Source organism: Balaenoptera musculus, chromosome 21 (assembly GCF_009873245.2).
Source record: "Balaenoptera musculus isolate JJ_BM4_2016_0621 chromosome 21, mBalMus1.pri.v3, whole genome shotgun sequence".
Taxonomy (NCBI): Eukaryota; Metazoa; Chordata; class Mammalia; order Artiodactyla; family Balaenopteridae; genus Balaenoptera; species Balaenoptera musculus.
Genome location: NC_045805.1, coordinates 9,054,992 through 9,076,100, shown reverse-complemented (window position 1 = coordinate 9,076,100; position 21,109 = coordinate 9,054,992). Strand labels below are relative to the sequence as shown.

Here is a 21,109-nt window from a genome sequence, read left to right as displayed (position 1 = left end):
AAGTAATAGTAAAAATAGACTTCTCCTTTCCGATACTATTCAGCTCAGATCTGTTTCAGCAATTGCCGAGAAGTTAAAGGGGAGACTTCCAATCAGAGAATGGCATAGATGTGTATATTTCAGACCCATTTTCTTATGAGTCCTTATCATAAAACTACAACTGTATATTGAACTCTACATCATAAGTGAAAGTGACATGTTCTCACAGCACCAGAACTCTGCATACATTAACAACTGTTGTGGAAAGAAAAAAAGAAAACTAAAATTCTTCTGCTTGCTAAGTCTGAGCTGTCTGAAATAGTAGATACTAGCATACATAGCTAATGAGAACATGTGGCTATTTCACCTTGAGAAATGATGTAACTGTGAAATACACACCAGGTCTTAAAGACTAGGGAAAAAGTGCAAACTACTTCATTCATGTTTTATACTGATTATGTGTAGAAATGGTCATCTTTGGACTACGCTAGGTTAATAAAATGCATTATTAAAATTAAATGCACCTGTTTCTTTTTACTTTATCAATGTCGTTATTAGGAAATTTTAATTACATAGTTGGCTCCCACTTGTGGGTTGCATTATATTTCTAGCGAATGGCACTGATCTAAATACTGAGGAACTGGGAGTTTTTCTTGGTTAGGCGTGTGGCAGCTGAACAGCCCCGAGCCCCTGCCTGAATGATGATGGTCACTGCCCCACCCCAGCTCCATCACACAGAAGAAGGATGCTCTGAGTTACAACCTAGCTCATTCTGAACGTCTTTGGCTTTTCCCCATGCTGTATGTTATCCTTCTACTCCAAAAGGTTATGAATATAGTATCTTCCCTCAAATAATGTTTCACTTGTGGATGCTTTCTTAAAGACCTGCTTTTTTTCTCTCTCTCTTTTTTGACATATGCCTGGAAAACTTATTACTTTTCTAGTTTGGAATATTTTTTGTCAAGCAGAAGCCAATAATATGCTTAAAATAATGAAACGATGCTTTAACAATTCTGGGAGGAAATGGTTTCCATATATAATTTTATACTCAGCTAGACTGGCCATCAGTACGGATGCAGACAGGGGCTATTTGCAGGCACGCTAAAGCTCAAAGGGTTTTCCTCCAAAGCAACCTTTCTCAGGAAACTATCTGAGATGAAACAAAGAGAGAAGAAGACAGGATTTAGAAAATAGTGAACAGGTTGAGTGGAACAGTGAAGAAGTGTCAGAAACACTGCCTGATAACAGACCTACAAGCCAGTGCTGGACCCTCTGAGAGAACAGGGAGAGGGAACCGATGGATTTGGGGAAATGAGGGCAAAAGGGGTACAGACAAGGGGACGAACGCACAATGTGCTGAGGGTGGTGATGACTGAGATTTCAGGAACCGCAGAAGACAAGTGTATGCAAAATACAATGCAATCTGGTTTACGTTAGAGAAGTAAGTCAGTGACCTTCAGGAAGAAGAATAGAGTTCATTCCCAGCAATAATTCAAATAAGTATAAAGTAGAAGATATTTGAATTATTGGGATGAAACATAAGTTTTATAAATCAACAAGGGGAAAAAAAATAACTCAAAAATTTAGGACAAGTAGAAGGCAGTCACGGCATAGGCCAGCCATTTACCAAATCTGCTTTTTCTTCTTCCTTTTCTTTTGAGCTTTCCTTGCAGTTAAGGACGTCCACACGACTGAGTCTAACCAGTGCAGTATACGCGTGGGAGGCCTGCCCGTAACAACCCCAGGCTCTTTCCTCCCTCTGCCAGTGGATGGAGACAAAGCTGCCAGCCCTGACTGAAAGCCAGACACAAAAGCCCCCAAATCACCGCTAAATCAGAACCAACCACCGGTCAGAAATACTCATCTGGGGTTTAACACGAGCAGACAATAGTAACATTGGAGCCTGCTAATGTTACATTAACTAAATAAGCAGAACAGGAAAGTCTTGGTCCAAATGTGGAAAAAAAAAAGTAATTGTGGCATTATTATGAATAATTGAGGCTAAGAGAGAACTCATCTGCTCTGAACTCTCTTTGAGTGGCACAGGGATGAAGATGTCGGAACAATATGTACACAGTTGTAATAACACGAATGTTGTTTATTGCTATCCAGCCTTCAGGCAAATTAAGAAGGACTTAATTACGATCATAGAATAAAACGTACACGTTCACAACTTTGATCCCGCAAAAGTGCTATTACAGCTGAGAGAACATAGAGGAAGGAAAGTATTAGAACATTTACTGGAAAGAGCAGAGGCAATGATAGTCACATCTTATACAGTGCACAGGCGAAAGATGCTGTCAAAAATCAAAGAAATAAGGTATAAACGGTCAAGTGCATTATTCAGATTTATAATGTTTAGAAATCTGAATTAAATTGGAAGAAACAAGACATGGTGAATGGAGTGATAAAATTACAGTGACACTCAATTTAAAAAGTTTAAAAAGTTTTAACTTGATAAAGCAAAAAAGAACAGTATAAGCATATATAAGATAATAATGACAAAAATGGTTAAATTTTATTGAAATGTCTATAGCCTAAGAGTATGGGTGTTTCAATAGGATGTTCCTTTTCACTATAATCCCTTCAGTATTATTAAATTTTTAAATTATGTACAAATGCTACTTAATCAAATTTAGTAACAGTTTACTTAAAACTGAGAAATTTAGGACAGCTGTCTTGCTACAAAGTTCAAGTCATAAACCAACATATGTCAACACAATTGAAGCTTTATTTCCTTACCTTCAATACAAGACTACTATTACTTTCCCTGCATACATCTCAAGGTGATTTGAGGTATACACGGGATCATACATTTGTGGGTTTCAGCATATTTACAAATTGACATTGCATACGTATGATTTTTAGATGCCTTTCTATGGTAGTTCATATGAGTCATGCACATAATGTTAATACAGGCTAATCTATGAAGCGTAGAATATACAAAAATAAGTTATTTAGGACAGCCTGTAAATGGGAATGTCCAGAGCTATGACTTCAGGGATCTCAGCTCTGCGGTAGCTGCTAAGAATTATTTTCTGAAGCATACTTTGCAAATACAAAGTGCTCCATCATTGAAAGAATTAAGGCATATCAGAAAGTAATGTTCGGGAAAGGGGGAGCAGGCATCTCTGGCTAAGGAGACTAGTGTTTGCTTAGAGCTGGCTTATTTCAGGCGGCATATGCCTAATGCAACCATCCTATCATCTTTCCAGAGCGTAAAGGAGCCTAGCCTTTTCCAGGACCAGAGATAGCTCATGTCCCCAAACGTATATACATTTCCTATGTGATTATATCCATGGAATAAGACAGTTGACGTAAGATCACACTAACGCTTTCAAAAATGAGATCCAGAATTGGAGAGCTGGAGTGGATTGAAATGCTCACTGAAGGGACCAAAGGGAGATGGTTTAAGAACAACTCCCCCACCTAATGATGGACTAATGTGAGGACAGGACCACTTCTCCCCGGGGATTTCTCCACATCAGACGATAGGTTTCTTACGAAGGAGCATTTTCCAAATGCAGCTCCTGACCTACTTCCATTCTGCCTTCTCGGACAATCTTATCACAAATCTGGAGACAAGGACCCACCATGCGAATTTTCCATTCAAGGAGACTACCTTCTCTTTTGGATTTCATATGCTATGGCCCTCTATTATCCTGGAGCTCAAAGTCATTTATGATAATTCCTGGACCGTGACATTATAGTCTTTGTGATTTAATAATAGAATAGGGGAAACATAAATTAAGAAGGCATTTAAATTCTGAGTTGGGAGCATGCATCATTGAATATATCTAGTTTTTCTTTTTTTCTTTTCCCCTTTTATGTTTCTCCTCTAAATACACACCACACCTGCAAATACAGAAACAGTACATCTTTGTAAAGATCAGAAGAGACAAGAGGAACAATGTGCAATAATGAAGGGAGATGAAGGAAGATACAGACATTTAGGTGAAAACTCAAGGATAAATGAGGAAGACAAAAACACACCTCCAGAAGGAGACAATCTGAACTCTCATCCTTGAAAGAAGTCAGTTTGATGCTGGTCTCCCGCTTAAGGGAATCAGTTTTAAGTAAATCTGGCTGACCTTCCACTTCATTATGCACTGACTTTATTAAATGTATGGCTATATCCTTTGTCTTTAAAGAGTACCACGTGACTCTAGAAACGATACATTTAAGTGTCATTGTTCAGGTTAAACACTGCCACTTGGAGTTACAATGTAAAATTTTCAACACTAGGAAAAGGTCATTGCAAAGAGATTCAGTGGTGTTAGCAGCACTTTAAAATGACTCCTCCAGCAACTCCTGGAACAAAATAACTACGATGTTGGGGAAGCAGAAGATATACTCATTTCATTTTTTAAAATTATCGAAGTCCATATCGCTGAAATTAATTTAATCTCTAGATACGCCACATCTACACATTTATAAGAATTAGATTATCGACTTTTTTCTTTATGATCCAGTTATCCAAAATCAATGACAAACTGTGTTGTATCTTTCAAATCTGTTACATAAAATAATTATATCAAATTTAATGTCCTTTGAAATGTTACTATCCCAAGCACTGAAAAAAGCAAAATTTAAGCATAAATTTAATAATCTATAATATAGAAGAAAAGAAAAATATTATGATAAAAGCATCTTGATATGGTTTGGATTTAATAAATTGGTGACAACACAGGAAAGATTATGAGCTGTTATATCAACTTTGACTTTGTAAGTTGTATAATTGTGAAATTAGTAAAGACCCTTCAATTAAGAAGAAAATGCTTGGGGAGGTATGAGCAAAACAGAAACTGGCATAGTTGCTGTTAATATTTATTTTTGCATTTTCCAGTTTATAATAACTCCTCATTTGATGCCCAGCATATTTCCACTCCTCTATTAAATGTTTGAATGGGGGATTAGGTACAGCATTAGGGGTAAATAGCTATGGATTCGGCTAATTTTAAGGTAGAAGCAAGGACACAGTCACACAGTTTTCATGACTGTAAATTATGTCCTGGGGGGTTACAAACTAGTTGAGGAAACGCTGAAGAGATAAGGTTAAAATATAAAATAGCAACAAAATAAATGCTCAAGACAAAAGGACTTGTGTTTTCTTAAAGAATTTAAAAAGGGGCTGCAATGGTTAAAAAAAAAGTGACTAAAATTTGGGCTTAAGTGTGAACTTGACAACTAAGTAAGATTTATGGCTTTAACGGAGATGAAAGGGAAAACTGCATAACAGGAAAAAATGAGCGGAAGTTTGGATTTAGGCATGGAGTGGTGAGCTGGTAAGGAACTCTTTGGGAAGAAACCCTGCTTTTGTAGAGTTTGCTGATTTCTGGTGTCAATACTCCCACCATGGAGGGGATGCCAAGCTAACAGCTTGGTGTGAGGAACACAGCACTTGGGAGAGACGCACACAGTTGGCTTTTGGGAAGTCAGACCAAGCAAAGCATCGCGTGGAGACAGAAGCATAACATCTGTGTCTGGGAACACTAATGGATGAAAGCGGACAAGTCAGTTCAGACGAGGTGATGGAGCTCCGGGGCAGTGTTTTCAAGGGTTTGCACTTAATTCTTGTTGAGTCACTGAAGTGGTCTGGCTGAGAGAGGACAGGTGATGATGAAGGCGTGTGTGCTGGGAGTGGGACTAAGGAGGAGAGGGTAGGATGAAGGCTGAGATTCTGGATGTGGCGCTCATTTCACCAACTTGAAGCTGGTCTGGGTGAGAAGAAAAAAACAACTGGCACGGGACGGTTGGAGTGGGAAAGGGGAGACGTGAAAGACAGTCTGACAGAATAAAAGGGGCAAGCAGGGAAAAATGGAGAGAGTGACTGCAACGTTTCCACAGAGTGAATATCAGATACACAGTGGGAGAAATAGGGAAAAAAGAATATACTTAGGATATCCAAGTGACAGCGTCCTTAAACAGTATCACTTAGTTGAGGGAATCAGTGAAAAGACAAGGGAAGGGACACAGAAATCTGGATTTTGAGGACACCACTCTTTTGACAATAGAAGATGTAAAATAATTAATAGCACTAAGGAAAAAAAGAAGAGAGAGATAATAGACCTGAGGAACATGCAAGAAAATGAGCATTTCTGGAGGAGTAATGGATGCGTGCGGTAGAAAATATCCATAACAGGAATTTCTCTAGGACACAGGGATGATTTGAAGATGGTGGATCTGACCTCTGGTAACTACCAGCTGGAATACCTTGAACAAGTTATGTTTCCCATCTAACCCTCAGATGCCTCACGTGTAAAATACTTCTTTAATAAAATACCTACTATGAAGATTACACATGAAAAAGTAATGCCTGCTCATAACAAGCAATCAATATGTACTAGTTACCAGCTGTAGTAATAATGGCAGTAGTAGTAACAGTACTAGTAGTAATACTAGTTGTAGTAATAGTAGTAGTAGCGGCAGCAGCAGCAATATGCCATAACTAAGATAAGTAGCATTGGGAAGATCTCATGAGACTGCAACACGTAACAGAGATAACAAAAAAAAAATAGAAAAGTATTCATTAAATAGCATAGACGAAAATATAAACAGACTGATGAAAACAACACATTTTGATATGAGGACTTAAGCTAAGGCTGTGGATTTCATACATGGATAAAAAGTTGGACATGGGTTCTTGTAATAAACTATAATGGAAAATAATTGAAAAAAAGAATATAGACACATCCATATATATAGGTATAACCAATTCACTTTGCTGTACACCTGAAACTAACACAATATTGTAAATCAACCATACTTCAATAAAACAACGTCAGACATGGGTTTGTGTCTTAACTCATCATATGCTATCTTTTGGAACCTTCTGAAAACTAAAATTGTGCTTCTTTACCTGTTAAATGAGTGTGAGTATTTATTATTTCAGTGGGGTTTTGTGAGAATTCAGCGATATGATTCAGGTAAAGCACTTAGCACATTTTCTGAATTACATTAAGACCTCAATAAATGTAAGCTACACTTTTACATTTGAAACCATAAAGTGAGTTTTTTGTTAGGAAAGTCAAAACCTAAGAGTCAAAGTATGCTCTTTCCTAAAGTTACTGGATCAGGAAAATAATGTCACAGAAAAGGCTAAAAATCACAAGGCTTCCAGAAAACTGATTCTAATCTTGCAACAAATCATAACGAGGAACACTTGCACTAGTGCAATCCTTTATGGTCTATCTCCAAAGCCCAAGAGTGTTGAAAGAGTCTTCCAACGGTACAATTTAATTATCAAGGGGTATCTGCCATTTTTAATGAGAAAAAGATAAAAAAGGAAACTTCACAGCAAGGAGGCCATAAATGTGTGCATTAAATCTTAGAATGCTATGACAATAAGTGATAAAAATATGTAGAAGTCCACAAAGTTTGAAGAAAAATTTGGATGTTTAAGGAACATATCTAAATTTGTTACTGACTTTACAGGGTGCAGCCGTGGTTTCGTAGGTAACGTACAATATTGCTTTAGGGAACAGAATGAGCTGACATGGGAAGACCCAGCGCCATGTGTCTTGCTTTCGTGAAGTGGAAACTTTTCCAATGTCAAGTCCAAAGCCATTTGCTTAGTGCAGGTGTCAGCTCATCATACACCCTCCCCGTACAGCACCTACCTCTGCAAAACGGGGCTGGGAAGTCCCAGGACGCTCCATTCCCAGGGCTGACGATGCAAGTCAGGATGGCGTGACCTTCCAAGATGTAGCCGGAGAGACAGCTATACCGGATCTTGTCTCCTATGTTGAACCTTGTTCCGTGGAGAACTCCTTTCAGTATTTCTCCGGGATTTCCACATGTGTGGCTGGGTAAAACTATTGGGAGAAAAAAAGAGGAGACAGAAATATAAGTTAAAAGAAGATTTTCTACTGAGATCAATTTATATCGCAAGACATGGACCACTTCTGAACTACTAAAGTTAGCAAATCTAGGACAAAAATTATCTTAATTTTGTCGAAAAATTAAACAGAGAAATGGATTTGTGTTTTGTAAAATCTGTAATTTAGTACTTTTGTAAAGAAGTATTTAAAAAGTATAAATAAGTGGATTTTGTTAAGAGGGGAAGATACAGTACTGCTTAGATTCACTGTTCTAAATGACATCTAGATTATTTTTTCAATTATGAGATTCTACAGTCCCACATAGTTAGAAATCAGATAATACAGCAGAATATAGCTATCTGAACAAAGAACAGAAATACCGCATGAATGAATATCCATGCCATGTTTTTCCTTATTCCTCCAGGACCAGCACTGCCTGATACACACCAGTAACAAGTGTTCAATCAATGTTTGATGGATAAACAACTGAATTAAATAATAAATTAAGGGGCTTCCCTGGTGGCGCAGTGGTTGAGAATCTGCCTGCCAATGCAGGGGACACGGGTTCGAGCCCTGGTCTGGGAAGATCCCACATGCCACGGAGCAACTAGGCCCGTGAGCCGCAACTACTGAGCCTGCGCGTCTGGAGCCTGTGCTCCGCAACAAGAGAGGCCACGGTAGTGAGAGGCCCGCACACCGCGATGAAGAGTGGCCCCCGCTCGCCGCAACTGGAGAAAGCCCTCGCACAGAAACGAAGACCCAACACAGCCATAAATAAATAAATAAAATTAAAAAAAAAAAAGCAACAGTCTTTAAAGATTATCTAAAAAATAAAAAAAAAATAATAATAATAATAAATTAAAAATGTCATTTGCTAATCTATCAGACTTTGACAAAAATTGTACCACTATTATATTCCAAGCCATCTGTAAGGCTCTATGCGTTTGGAGTGTCTGATTCACAACAAAGTTTTAAGTATCAGTTTCGACAAAGCAAGTACTGTCTCACTTGCATTTCAATGAGATAGCCTTGATTCTGGTCTTTCTTGGCCTCCTCACTTTTCACATCGATAGGCTTCTCTGTCTAATTCAATTGCCTTGAAACCTAATGGACACGATGCCGTTTCACACTCATAGAACGTACTTTTGAACTTAATTGAGGCACCATTAAGTTGAATAGACGAAGTTGATGATTGTTGGCTACTGTCTCCATATTTCTGGTTTAAATTTAGCATATCATCAGTAAATTAGCTGCTATTATGTAGAATTCAAATAAACCAAGGATCCTACCATATAAAAAAGAAATGATTTCCCAATAGAATGTATTTCCAAATGAACAAAATTATTCTATTTCTGTATCCAATTTTTTGCATTGGTATAGGGGTACATTTTGGTATATATGTATAATACAGACCACTTTTTCATTTTTCTTTGTCTGTAAACAGAGAGATAAATAGATGTTTCCCAGTGAATAGGGAGGGAATTTCACTGATTTCCAAGATTAATTTTATTTTGGTATTAAATACATATGAACTAAACTATATAGAAACACTTAGAAAACAAATACTACAATTTAGATGTTTAATATTACTGACATGTTTATGAAATCATTATATAGTCACAGTTTGCTCAGTTCTAGTTTTTAGAAAATAATTTCTGAAAACAGTCTACAAAAACCTGTTTGATAACATAATAGAAAATAATTCCGTATAATCTATAATCATCTATGGGTCTTTTATAAAAAAGAAATTCTGTTTTTAATTCCACATTCACCATCCCTAGGGCAATAAATCTGTTTTTTAAATGTTGTTTAAAAACATTTTTAACTGCCTGAAATTTAACTGTCTATGATTTCCTAAGGTAGAAAACTTTCAATTCTATCTTGGAGGATCACTTTATTTTATGACCTGGGGTGTCCAACAGCCAGCCTGAGCTAGGGACCTTATAATCAGAGACAGACGTGAGACACGGGCTGAATTTCTATCATCAACAGAGAGAGAAAAAGAGATGGAGTTGGAGGGGAGTATGTGAATATGAATGCTTCTGGTGTTTTTCTTCCTTGTCCAGAATGAAAATTTTGATTTCAACCAACCTTATAATTTAGGAAAAAAATACTAAAATGTTAATGTGAACAATGTCAGCAAGAGAATAGAAGTAACTGAGGATGATTTAAAACATTTACTTCTAGTTGCAAACAAACACGAAAATGCAAACACCCACATAATATTACAAAGGCATCAGCCATTTCATTAAGACATTATCAAAATATCTTAAATTGTGAAAAATGGGCAAAAATGATTATAGGTCTACACAAAGATTTACGACTCAGACACGCAAAAAAATGCCAAGACATGAAAATCCAGTGGCTGGACAAAACTAATTTAAAATAAACCCAACCCCACTGTCACTTCTGCCATTTTTATTTGAACTAACTTTTCAACCAGTTTCCCTGAAGATGGTGAAGGTCTCTTGGTGTCTCCCAGAGAAATAAGGACACATTAATTAGTAAATACTTATTGAATTGACTTGGACTCTACATTTAGTTTGCTTTAATCATTCCTTGAAGTAATGTGCACTCTTTCTCATAGATGCTTCAAGAAATTCCTAGTAGGGTGATGGGAATCAGGCACCCAGTACAGACACTTGTGGCTGTGAAAGGATGTTGAAAGGAGCTCTGGGCACACTGCTTTCCTCTCATGGCAGGTTTCCACCCATCAGATCCCACGAAGCCAAGTTTGTACACCCAGGGCTTGAAACCTAGGCTGTCATTCCAATTAGGCTCATTGAAAATCCCTCTATAACACTTCTGCTTTGGCAAGTGCAAATGGTCACAATTCAATGACTTAATTAGGCTATCACATCAAACCTTTGACCCAACTGTTTCAATCATTAAATGGATGCCATTTTCCAGAAGAAAAGTGAAAACATGATACTAAAATAAAATATGTCACTCATATTCCTCATGAAATGGGACAAAAGGCTGGCGGACAGAAGTCTGAAATTCATCAGAGGAGCGACAGCATTTTTAACAGGATGTGCACAATTAATGAAATTTCATTAGCCAAGTGCATTTGGAAGCTGGCTCCCCGGAGGGAGAATGTCAGACTATTTGTTTACACTTGGCCTTTCCAGGAGTCTCACTGCAGCTTAAGGAAATAAAACCTCAAACACCCACCTGACATACACCCTGGAAATGAAACCAGCGATGCGTGATGTGTGTGTCCACAGACTGCCCTCCACTCCCTCCTGAAACCTTTGGGAAGGATTAGAACAATCCACTGTACTCATCTTCCGGAATGCTTTGAAAGCTAGATTTTCAAATCTGGAAACCTGACACTTATTCTCTGTCCTGACTCTCTGAATCGTGGCCGTTTGGTGGCACGAGAAGATGCAGAGACAGCAGTTACGTGACAACAGCAAGGAGGGTTTCTTAGGGGCGGGGGAGAAATTTAAGGCCATCCACTTCCAGAGTCTCTTTCTCCACGTGAAGAACAACATTGCGGGAGATAGGCTGTGTAAATGCCTACTATGCCTGCAAAGCTACAGGATCTGGATGAGAAGAACTCAAAGAGGAAGTGAGTTTTAAGTATCCTTCAAGGTGGAAAGTGGTACGGTTTGGCCAAATTAAAACAGAAAGATCATTTTTAAATGAAGGATGTAGGAGTGGCAAGTGGCTATAGAAAAGTACCTGGCACAGTGGGTTATGTAGATCAGTATCAGACAGACCTGTGTTTCTCCTCCAGAAACAGACTGTAGAACGTTGGACAAATTACTTAAATCTCAGTCTCTATGTCCTGACAAGGGGAATTAAAAATAAAACCTAGCAACAGGGTGTGCTGTGACACACGTATGACGCAGATTCAACAGTGAGGAGGGAACATGGAAGAGAATAAGTGCCCAACATACATTAGCAATTTCAAATTTATTTTCCCAGTTCTAAAGCACCATGTGGACTTTACGGAAATCATACAAATTTAAAAGTATGCAGCGGTTCCGATATATACCAATTTTAGAAGCAATAAAACTAGAAGGAGTCTGCTAGAGTCAATATTGTCATTAAAATAAGAACATAGTCATTAAAATAAGAACATCGTCATTAAAAAGGGAAGCAAAGGAGAAAGACATTCCAGTTTTTAGCCATATTAATTCAACTTCATTATTCCTGCTCTAAGGTAATAATAATTAGTAACACTTATACAGCAGGTGCTATTAGCTAGACACTGTTTCAAGTGGTTTATATATGTTAACAGTATATATGAAGTCAGTCCCTTTATTATCTGCCTTTTGGAGAGGAAGAAACTGTGGCACAGAGAGGTTAAACAACTTTCTCATGGCCACACAGCTGGCAAGTATTGGTGATAGGATTTGCACATGGTGGATCCAGCATTTCTGCCCTTCAGCACTACAATAAACTTTCTTATGAAACTGTTGTCAACATCAAAAGAAATAAAGATAATAAAATGCCATTAAATCTGTCGTGTTCTCAATAGAGCTTTGATATAATAAAAGGAATATAAGGATTTGGGAGAGTTACGATGTTTCCTCAGGTAAAACTGAAGGCAAAATTATTACATGGCTTTTTAAAAATAAGTTTCAAGCTCTCAGGTAAATTTGAAGGATGGGAGAAAGGAGTCAGGAGGGACTGCGTAACAAAGTTAACACAAGAAAATGACAAGTTGGCAGAGGCACTTGAAATCTTAGAGGCTGGATTTTCAAAAGATTTTGAATGGCAGATGTAAGACATTATAATCTTATAAGAAGTGAGAACACAAAAATGCCCGCTGGAAAATGATTTTGACTGTGTGAACTGAGTTTTGGGGAGTGTAAAGCATGTATGGCCAGGTGACCCCGGGGATGAGCTTATTGGTCTTACACTTTAATTTTCCTGGTTGACCTTTCATTGGTTTATATCTTGAAGTGTAAGGGAGACACTGTTTTCACCTCACTAACCTGGATCTATGAGCAGCTGAAGCTTTACCACCCCAAACAACGTAGGCATCAATTCAGATATAAATGACGGTAAATCTATGATCAATGAACTAAATGGCAAATCAAGAGTTAACTACTGAGGAAGAAACAGCAACAAGAGGAGGAATTTATGATGGTGACCCAGGAAAACAGGATGTGTGAATATGGCCACGATGGCCACAGACGCAGACTTATAGGTTCAGTTGTGAACGTGAGTAGGCTCTTTGTTTTTAAGCCTGTTCACCGTCTCCACGGTGTACCCTAGAGTTACAAGAAAATAGGTGACGACCAGAAAAGTTCCTAAGTTTCCTCTGATTTACAGAGTAACAATGGAGGGAAGAAAAAAGAAGCATAATTGGGAGCCCAGATGTAAATCTTCTGGAATACCCAAAGTTAATGGGGGAGGAGGGGAATAATGATTAAACAAGATAGAAAAATGGCCACAAAGTTAAGATCAAGACCAAACAGAGCCTAGGAGTCCAGCTGAGAAGCAATCATGGAAGAATGGATGCCTGGTAAAATCAACGGTGGAAAATTAAGTGTAAGTGATTGACATACAAAAAAGAGCACAGCAACAAGAAATAACAGCAGGTGAACTTTTCAATTATCACTGAATCGCTGAAGAGAAAATTGCGTGTACGTTAATTTTCTCAGGTAAATTTACCTATACTTCCGCCACAAGGTAGATCCCCAATGCTTTCATTAATGACTTATAAGCAGATATACAATTTTTTATGACCATCTTTCTTCTTCTCAAAAGTGAACTTTACACTCAATAAATGGATGTTCAGTTGATTACCAGTTGCTCAATATTTATATAATGATGAGGTAAGAGTATTTCTAAAAATTGAAAAGGACATTAAAACAAACATGACCACAAGCCCTGGTAGATATCAGATTAATGAGAGCAAAGAAGCCAGCAACCACTCAGGAACTGATCAAAATGACCTGTGCCCTATGCTAAATAATGCTTCTGTTTACTCTCTAATTCATGATATCCATATAACAAGGACAGTAAGACCCACTCCAAAGGTTAAACGTTACATTAAATACCACTAGGGATGGTTAACAAAACTGAATTAAAATGATTCTAGAAAACAATTCTAAACTCTTTCTGAGTCACAGTTCATTTATTAATTCAAATTTTCAAAAATCTCACTGTAACACTTCTCCTATGGGCTAAGTTAGAGTCTCAGGTGTTGGATTTACCTTCCTGCTTCAAGGAAGTTTAAAACAAATCAAAATTTATTTTTTTTAAATGGCTCTCAAAGCATTGGACATCAGTCAGTGTTGGAACACGACCCTTGAGAGATGGGAATTAAATGAGAATCCCTAAAATTTCTCCAGCTTATTTCTTGGAGAGAGTTAGGGACCAAAGGCGCAGGGAGTAGAAACCCAGGTTGAGTCTGACAGTCTCCCTGAGTTGAGGAGACAGAGATGAGAGCCCTGGGGTGTCAGAGAAGCTAAATTTCACAGGAGGAAGAGGGCTCCAGAGACCTACAGAGGGTCCCTCTTGAATACGGGGTGACTTCTTACTAATGCATGTATGGAAAGAAATGACCCAAGGCGAGCGAAAGAATTACCAAGGGATTAGAAGCAAAAGTGCCCAGGATTCTTGCAGGGCTGAGAAGAATACCTTTCCCAGCAGTGAGAACAAAAACCTCCATCATTTCACTGGACACAAGTTAGTGTACTGAGAAGGCTCTAAGCTCAGCAGCGGGGAAAACACACTCTAGAGTGAATGCTGCCTGCGTCACGTACCAGAAATCTTACAAGCAACAGGATCAGAGTAGGGAGAGGCTAGTGAGGGGGCCTTGCACGGAGAATCTGAGGGGCTCTCGCTACCTGGGTTATTCAACTGCAGGATCGTCAGTGGTACAACCTGAGAGTGAACGCCTACGTAAACTTTCACCCGAGGTTCCTAACTTGACTCACTCCTCATGCAGCCTTAAAAAGCAGTATCTGTAAGGATCAAACTGTTCCAAGAACTTCAACTACATCCAAAAATCTTTTGGGGAATACAGAAATATCCAACGCCCTCCAAATTTAGATTCACGATGTCTGGTGTCCAATCAAGCGTGCCAACAGGCAAGACGACAAAATCCATAATGAGGAAAAAGAAGAATAAAAAATTAGCCAGAAATGACACAGATGGCTGAATTAGTAGACAACAGCATTAAAATGGTCATAATAATTGTATTCTATGTCTTGAAGAAGGTAAAGATCAAACACGTTAACTAGACACGTGGGGGGAAAAAGGCAGAGATTATTAGATTGGATTTCAAAAAGGCAGTGATACACTGATGCCAAGAAACACACTTTAAAGACACAAAGCAACAAAAGTAAAATGAGAAATATTAATCAAAAGAATACTAACATTAATCAAAAGAACACTTAAGTTGCTATGTTAACATCACACAGTTTTAATGCAAAATAATATAACCAAGGATAAAGAGGGTTATCTCACAATGTTGAAAGGGTGAACATAACAATCCTAAACATCTGTGTATCAAATAACAAAGCTTCAAAATACATGAGGCAAACACTGATAGAATGGCAAGGAGAAATGAATAAAACCAAGTTATAGCTGGAGATTTCCACACTACTCTCTTAATTGACAGAAAATCACTAAGCATATAGAAGCCTTGAACAAAACTATCAACCAACTTCTAATCAATAGTTAAAAAAAAAAATAAGTCAAAAGGGGTATTAGGAAATCTTTGAACTAGACGAAAATGTTAAAACAACATATCAAAGTTGTGGGATGCATTGATAATCATGCTGTTAGGAAAAGTCACAGCATACAGAGTTTAAGTTATGAAAGGAGAAAGATCTCAAATAAATCACTTAAGACTCCATCACGAGTAACTGAAAAAGAAACTTTAAGTATTGAAGACAAAAGTAGACATCATACGTCAATAAAGCTGTAAACAGGGCTTCCCTGGTGGCGCAGTGTTTGAGAATCTGCCTGCTAATGCAGGGGACACGGGTTCGAGCCCTGGTCTGGGAGGATCCCACATGCTGCGGAGCAACTAGGCCCATGAGCCACAACTACTGAGCCTGCGCGTCTGGAGCCTGTGCTCCGCAACAAGAGAGGCCACGATAGTGAGAGGCCCGCGCACCGCAATGAAGAGTGGCCCCCACTTGCCGCAACTAGAGGAAGCCCTCGCACAGAAACGAAGACCCAACACAGCCAAAAAAATGGATAAATAAATAAATAATAATTAAAGGTGCTAATAATTAAAAAAAAAAAAGCTGTTAACAAATAATGTCAATATATTTCATGCCTCCTTTCCCCCCCAAATACATTCCAAGTTGTTATCAGTGATCGGACTGCAAAGGTGAAGATACCTCAGATCCTGCCCTGGAGATGGCACACAGTCTGGGAGACAGCAGATGAGGAAACAATTTCAACAAAGCGTCTTAAGAGCTGACGCAGAGGCTTGTGGATAGACTATGAGGGTAAGAAGGAGTTGTGAAGGTCTGAACAAAGGAAGAGACTTAAAGGGAGGAAATACATATCTCTCTAGCTCTAGCTCTAGCTCTATTTCAAGCAGGCTGCTGGAAGGGACTTCCGGCCAGGTAAAACATGAAGCATGCAGACATGCAACACTTTGGAAGGAGGAGTTTTGGAGGAAACACACAGGTGCAGGTAGCCTCTGGGGGCTGCTGTGTATCCATCTTGAAAAGGTGACATGAATGCAGAATGGTCAATTTGTAGTTATAAAAGACCAAGTGTATTCTTATTATTTTACCAGTGGAAGGCTCTAGGTGATGGTAAACATTTATTACAGTGCTTCAAATCACAATTTTAATTACCTTAAAATAATAATATTTAGCACTTGCTGAACATCTGGGTTAAACACTCAGACACTTCATCTGTGCTACTGCTAATTCCCCAAAGAGGCATCATTTTCCAAATTTACCTATAAAGAAGATGGGGAACTTGGTTGAGGTAACACAGATGAACCCACGTCTGTATAAACCTGAGACATTTCCACCACCATACTGCTTGTGCTGATATAACTGAAATGCTTTGAAATAGAACTGTGATGTTAGAAATAATTTGGGGACAGTTTAATGGGAAAAAAAGCTGAAGAACTAGGAACTGGGATCTTGTCCTTTCTTGCCCATTAGCTGTCTTCCTCTGTGATATCATATTTTATTTTCCATCTTAACAGTGAGAAACAGAAAGAGAGAAGGATAAACTCATCAATTATATAAGGTGAGAATTCTGTACAACAACTGCTATTTCAACGTATATAAGTTCTGGTGCCTTTCTCGACACTTCTTCCTGTGAAGTGAAAAATGCAAATGCCAAAGGGAAATTGGAGAAGCATCTTTGAGGATTACTGCAACATTTAAAAATTAAACAAAATACAGTTATCATTTATTATTTCCTTCCTGGGACACTGTCTTAAGCTACAGAAAATCCAGTCAAGTTTTTTCTATTCCGAACTCTAAGCTCCTTCCTCCCTCCCTCCCTCCCTCACTATTATTTTTTCCTCCTAAATTTATTGAGATATAATTGATATTAAGCTCTATATAAGTTGAGGGTGTACGGCATACTGATTTGACTTACACACATTACATACATCGTGAAATGACGACCACAATAACTGTAGTCGACATCCATGATCCTGTATAGACGCAAAAAAAAGAAAAAGAAAAAAATGTTTCCTTGTGATGAGAACTCTTAGGATTCTTAACTCCAGGCTCCAAGATTCTTAACCATAAAAGGGGCTCAGCTTGATTCACCTGCAGTCGTGTCTCTGAGGGCGGCGACCCCTCCAGAGGGAGGGATCAGGAAACTTCATTCTCCAGGTGATGGTACCTCCGATTGCGCAACAAGAAGCCTCCCTTCATCTGGGCCTCGATCGCAGAGCTACAGCCTGGTTCCCTGGGGCGCCGACCCTTGACACAGGGGCTGGGTGCAGGCACGTTACCTGGTGGGGCTGGGGGAGGAGAGGCGGCAGGGCTGGGCAGAGAAAGGTACTGAGCTGCAGGAAGTCATGACGAAGCCTCAGACCATCCTCCAGGGAGCTCTGGGTCTGGGTTGGTTTCCGGATGGTCTCAACTTGGGGTGAGAGGCCACAGCCCCCCCAGCAGATTACCCAGTTACGAGATGAGGCTCTCCCGACATACGCACACACGACAGGTGTCACCTTAGACGCAGCAGCTCCCTCTGGCCAGGATCAATTCCCGGAGATGGTCTTAAGCAAGAGTTTCCAGCTGCCAAACTCCAGCAATGAAAGGTTTAACTCTTTCCGTTTGTTTGTAATTTTTACTTCCCTGTGGGATCTGAAACTAGCCCTACTTAACATCTAGTTCATGGAGGTGTTTTGTTTTTTTTTAATTTCCTGGAATATACCTAAACCTTCAGGTTGACAAGAAAAGCTGTTACCAGAAAGCTTTACATTCAGGGTACCATGTGGCAATAACAGAGAAGGTGAGAAGGTAGTGGACAAGAAAGGGTGTGGCCTTTCTAGCGATGCCAGCGGGCCCCTGGAGAGGTGGGTCAGGGCCAGAAGGTGTGGGGTGCCGGGTTTGGGAGGCGGGGGCACAGTGGGCGAGCAGCTTGGCACTAAGGATCTCAGGAGCAAGAAGGAAGATGAAGACTCCTATTTTTTCCAACTATTCTAAATGAAGAGCATCCTTGCAGGGGTAGGCAGACAAAAAGCTTATCAGCTGTGCATGATATGAGCAGACTGAACGTTTCAAGGACACTATAATTGAAAACAGTGCTCCCTTAGTGCTAATCAATGGAAAGTGCTAGCAGCAGGTGGAGAGCACTAGCTTGGAGCCACCTGACAGGCCTCTGATGCTGGAGTCCAAATGCCGAGCTGAACACGAGGGGAGGAGAGCCAGGTCCCAGCAGAGCCAGGACCCCCAGGACACGGGTGCAGTCATGGCTCCAACAGGGTGCAGCTTCTTTAGAATGAAACAAACTCAAGAATATTCACGCTATTAGTGGTGACTTAGGAAAAGAGCAAATTACTTTCAGGAAGAGAGTTACAGCAGAAATAATTTTAAAGAGGCAACACAGTACTCAAAGCAATAACTATAAGGTTCAAAGACTAAAATAAAACATGAGAACACAAGTGACCTGTAAAATACAAAGATTAAATTACACACAGAGGTAATTTTCAGCCATTACAAGAGATGTCGTTTCCACCTCCTGATCACGCACTGTTTCTTTCAGGCTCTTGGCATTGCTTGATTGGTTTTTTTTTAACATTAGGATATTTATGCCTATATTCATGTACACGTACACAACACATACACACACGCACACGTGTGTCTTATGAAGTGCATAGAAAAATATACGTCTGAGTAATTCAAATCAAGTACCTACATTAGATCCCTGTACACGGAAGTAGATATAATTTAAAATAATGATTCTATAATTTCATTTAGATACATAGCATAGGTTTTATAGCGATTAAAAGCTCTTCTTTTAATTTTAACATACATTTGTACAGAAAATAATGAAAGGAGTTTAATGATTTCTAAAAGTCATATGGCTTTATCTGTTATTTCCAATTAATAAATTCTTGGCTGTCACTCAGTCTAACCTGATTGACTTTTTCTTCTATGGGAGCCTGCACCTACCTTCTAAAAATAGTCTTAAATTAAAGCTATGGACATAAGCAGTTTCAGTTTACCAGGCATTGGTATATTACTAATTTATGATTTTCATATTCATTTGAACTTAAAAGCTTTTTCCATGATTGAATTCATATAAAGAGCTCAAGCTTTATTAAAAAGAAAGTCTTTTGGAAAAGGTTAAAGCGTGCTTCTTTGTCATGTACTATCTCTCTCTCTCTCTCACACACTCACTCACACACACACACACACACACACACACACACACACACACACCTCTTCAATATCCCCTCTGGCTATCCCTTCTCCTGTGCATTTTTCCATCCCTTTCCGGCACCACGGAAAGGGACCTTTTTACAACACAGTCAGGTCAGGCCCACCCCTACTGAAGGCCTTCCTACTGAAGTCAGAATAAAACCCAGACCCCTTAGTAGGTGCCGCAACACCCACGTGGCCCAGCCACGGTCACTACCTTCTCTGACCATAACTCCTAAACCTCTCGTTGCGTTTCAGCCTCATAGGTCTTCCCCAAGGTTCTTGAAGAGGATGCAGAGCGCCCTCCCTCCTCTGAGCCCGCACAAGCTTTATTACCTCTGCTCAGATTACTGCCCCCTCCACCCCTCCCCAGACCTTTACGTGATTTTTCTTATCCTTCGCGTCTCAGCTTGATCACCATCATTTTTCAAAGCTCTCTCGTTCAGTTGACCTAAAATAACTCTGTTCTTGCCTCTTAGTATTTTCTATCGCGTCATGGTTTAGTTTCTTCCCATCACTACTACAATTTTAAATGATTTCATTTGCTTGTTTACTGGTATCTATTCCACCCCAGAATTGAGCTCAAGGAGAGAAGGCTTACTAGTTCTCTGATTCACGTTTGTATCCACAACACCTGCAATAGCATTTAATATATAGTGGAGACTTCATACACGCCGTATGGAATAAATGAATTAATCACTGAATGAGTGAATGAATGCACACACTGGTTGGGTGGGAAATTCTGAATTCCCAAGAAGTGGAATCTTTATCTTAATCAGAGTCTTTATCTGAAGATGACAATTCTTAACATCTTAGGAAAGATCCTGCATCTCAAAGAGAATTTCAAACACTCCAGGAATAAATACTGGGTTGGCCAAAAAGTTCGTCTGGTTTTAAGTAAAAATAAAAGACATTTTTCATTTTCGCGAACTTCACTGAACAACAAATTCACTAACCGAACGAACTTTTTGGCCACCCGAATACAAGCCTGCCTTTACATGAAGCCTGAATTAATCTCCATTCGCATCAATGAGGAGGATTCACGTACTCTGGACAGGAAAGGAAGGCCCTGGACATCGCAGGAGTCATGTGACCTAAGCTAACACACAGAGACCTACAACGCTCACTCCTGTAAGATGCTAGAAGCCTGATCTTTATTTGTTTTGAAGTGTAGTGCCCTGAGTTACAGCAGCCTTTTTCAAAGAGAGAACCAGGAAAAAAAAAAAAAAAGAAAAAAAGACAGAAGAAAGAAAAAAGGGCAAAAGGATCCCGCTGGGAATCTGTGCTGTGAGCAGCAGACCTCCTGTGGACAAAGTCTTGTGGGAACAACGCCAAACTTGGTGGATTTCTTCAAGTGTGCACATAAATGTCATCTAGGTTTTGAAGAGTCAAGAAAATATATGACAAAGTCAAGTCAGACTAGGCAGTTTCTTTTAATTTTGGCCTGACACCGGAGGGCTGAGCAAGTCCCATAGCATAAGT

General features: G+C 39.2%; 1 protein-coding gene across 1 annotated transcript in view; it reads right to left on the bottom strand.

Moving 5' to 3' along the window:
- Window positions 1-21,109, bottom strand: part of CSMD1 (CUB and Sushi multiple domains 1) — a 1,821,542-nt gene that overhangs the window by 911,600 nt on the left and 888,833 nt on the right. Inside the window, exon 4 of the mRNA XM_036838958.1 lies at window positions 7,599-7,793. Within this exon, the coding sequence (XP_036694853.1) occupies window positions 7,599-7,793 (195 nt within the window). The remainder of the gene's footprint in view (window positions 1-7,598; window positions 7,794-21,109) is intronic.